The following is a 2,833-nucleotide window of genomic DNA, read 5'->3' on the forward strand; positions in this document are numbered from 1 at the left end:
TCTACTCTAAATCCAACTCAGTACGAGTACCCTGCTATAGCCTTTAAAAGATTTCCAATCTCAATAAAAAAAAGAATGTTTAGAAAAAGCTCATTTGTGTTATTGCTTGGTATTCTTATTTGTATTATTTGTTATTTTAGATTTTATATAATTTTTTTTTAAGATAATCCAGTAAATTTTAATCATGATCATCTAAAGAAAGTATCTGTTTAGTATTGTAAATACCATGAACAGCTTTTTGCAAATAATATGATGTCATTTTATACATTTGTTCTTATATAAATTGCTAATTCCACACACAACAAAATTTTGGAAATACCAAACTGTTAACACAAATTATTAAATTTTGATTTCCGTGACGCTAATTGATATTATATTTGCATCTTCTTAACAATCAATGTATTTAATATATGCAAATATTCGATCTATTTTTTCGCTACAAAATTCGCGACCTTGCTCCGTTATAGACACGCATACATTAAACCAAAAATCTTGCTGCAAGGTTGATTACTTAAAACTGTTTAATTAATTCATTCAGTACAGGAAGAAAAGTCTCGAAATAAACTTTTATTGTTTGACGTCACGAGCTGGATTCCATTTGTTGTATGGGTGGTACCGGTTTGATAAAACCGTATAAAAAGCACAAAAATCAAGAAATTTATATCAGTTTTCGTCAGTCAGTCTCAAGACAACGACACAGACCTACTTGTCAAAATGTTCAAATTGGTGGTGTCGTTTGCTCTCGTAGCCCTTACCGTTGCTAAACCAAGCGGTGTATATGTAGAAAGCCCACTAGTCGAATCGTACAGTGTACCAGTTTTATCTTCAGTTTCTTCCGGTGTCAGCCACACATACAGGAAAGATGTCATTAGCGAACCTGCCGTAGTAGCCTACTCTGCTCCTGCTCTAGTCTCTTCACCCGTCGTTCAAGAAGTTGTAGCTCCAGTATCTTCTTCAGTTCTAGCAGTTCCTTCAGCTGTCAGCCACACCTACAGAAAGGATGTCGTCAGCGAACCCGTCGTTGCTGTTCACTCTGCTCAAGCTGTAGTAGCCTCCCCAGTTGTTGAACAAGTAGTAGCTAAAGTAGCTGTACCATCTGCAGTAAGCCACACCTACAGAAAGGATGTCATCAGCGAACCCGTCATTGAAGTTCATTCTGCTCCCGCTGTAGTTGCCTCTCCAGTTGTTGAACAAGTAGTAGCTAAAGTAGCTGTACCATCTGCAGTTAGTCACAGCTACAGAAAAGATGTCATTAGTGAACCAGTTGTTGCTGTACACTCCGCTCCAGCCGTATATGCCGAAGCTTCCCCTGTAGTTGCCGCCCATTACTCAGTTCCCGTTGCCCTATCTTCCGCAGTAAGCCACAGCTACAGAAGTGATCTCGTCAACCAACCCGTTGTTGCCGCTTACTCTCTCCCAGCTGTAGAATATTCCCATGTTGGTCATGTTGCTCCAGTTGCTTATGCTGCTCACGTACCTGCTGTTCATGCTTGGTAAAGAGAGGACTGACGAAAAAGGTCCATTTATGTTGAAAATGTTTATATTTATTTGAACAAATAAAATAGATGTAATTTTGAGTTATTTTTAATTATACTTACCTAAAACTTTAATAACTAGTTAAGAGAAGTAAATAACTTTATTTGATGGGAAGAAATATTTCTTAACAAAATTTAAATAGACATAATAAATAAAGAAGTATCTTATTTTTTAAGATCTTCCAATCTGTTACTCATCGCTATAATATTCGTTGGAAGATGTATTGCCAACTATTCATCTATATTTTTTTCTATTTTCTTTACGTACGCTTTCAAACTAACTTTTTCCTCAGCTAATGTTCTAGAGGCAATGGATTTCCATATTTTTTCATCTTTTGTTTGCTCACTGACTTCAATTTCTCATACTTAACAATTGTTGTCTAGCTCTCTCTATATAAACTGTTACAAAAAAATTGGTAGTTTAAGAAATTCGGAAGCACTACTTTGTTGAAAAACTTCTAAAGCATTAATAGGGTCTTCTGTAAGAAACTTTAGAGATTCATCTATTACTGATATTGGAAAAAGCTCATCATTAATGGTTGATTGTTTTTTTGTATTTAATTTATTAGCATCAACCACTAGGGTTATTAGCGGTAGGTTTATGATACAAATAGAGAAAATAAGATACATTTTAGAAGTCATGACTTACAACAATATGGTACAATGTACATGTATGTACATGTAACAAAAATTAAATCATAATTTATTATAGAGTTTACAGGAATTTAAAAAAGATCTTGAATATCGCCTTGGCTGAGGTCTACTCTGGACATTCTATGATTATATGGTTGACTGTAAAAGGTGTTTGACATCTTTGGCACATTGGTGGTGGTTCTTTGGAGATTATGTAGCCCTAGTCTTTTCTTTTTGGTGGTATAGGAAGATTTTTTGAAGATACGTTTGGTAATGTTTGATTGTGTCATTTAAAGTCTGAGTCTTATTGCTTAAAAAAGTTTGGCATATACCTAGAAATTTTTGAAAAGAAACTAAACTTACATATAGGTACTGATTCGTTTATAACGTGGATAAAAATTGGACAAAATCAAACCATAACCACCGAATTGTGTAAGTACCAAGAGTTAAAGAAATAATTATTGCTGATTTCAACACAAAAATGGGATTGAAAGAAGACGCAGAAGAATTGCCAGTATGTTGTCATGGAATGAGTACTCGGGAGGAAAGGGACATACGACTCTTGCAGTTCGCAGTGAAATATAACTCATAAAGTACACAATATATATATATATATATATATATATATATATATATATATATATATATATATATATATATATATA

At 34.0% G+C, this 2,833-nt stretch overlaps 1 protein-coding gene across 1 annotated transcript; it reads left to right on the forward strand.

Moving 5' to 3' along the window:
* The first annotated feature begins 642 nt into the window (after positions 1–642).
* LOC140431702 (uncharacterized) lies at positions 643–1,577 on the forward strand. The gene has a single exon (XM_072519586.1). The coding sequence runs from the start codon at positions 715–717 to the stop codon at positions 1,495–1,497; it is 783 nt and encodes a 260-aa protein (XP_072375687.1). The 5' UTR covers positions 643–714; the 3' UTR covers positions 1,498–1,577.
* The last annotated feature ends 1,256 nt before the right edge of the window (positions 1,578–2,833 follow it).

The sequence above is a fragment of the Diabrotica undecimpunctata genome, unplaced genomic scaffold (genome assembly GCF_040954645.1).
Source record: "Diabrotica undecimpunctata isolate CICGRU unplaced genomic scaffold, icDiaUnde3 ctg00001737.1, whole genome shotgun sequence".
NCBI lineage: Eukaryota > Metazoa > Arthropoda > Insecta > Coleoptera > Chrysomelidae > Diabrotica > Diabrotica undecimpunctata.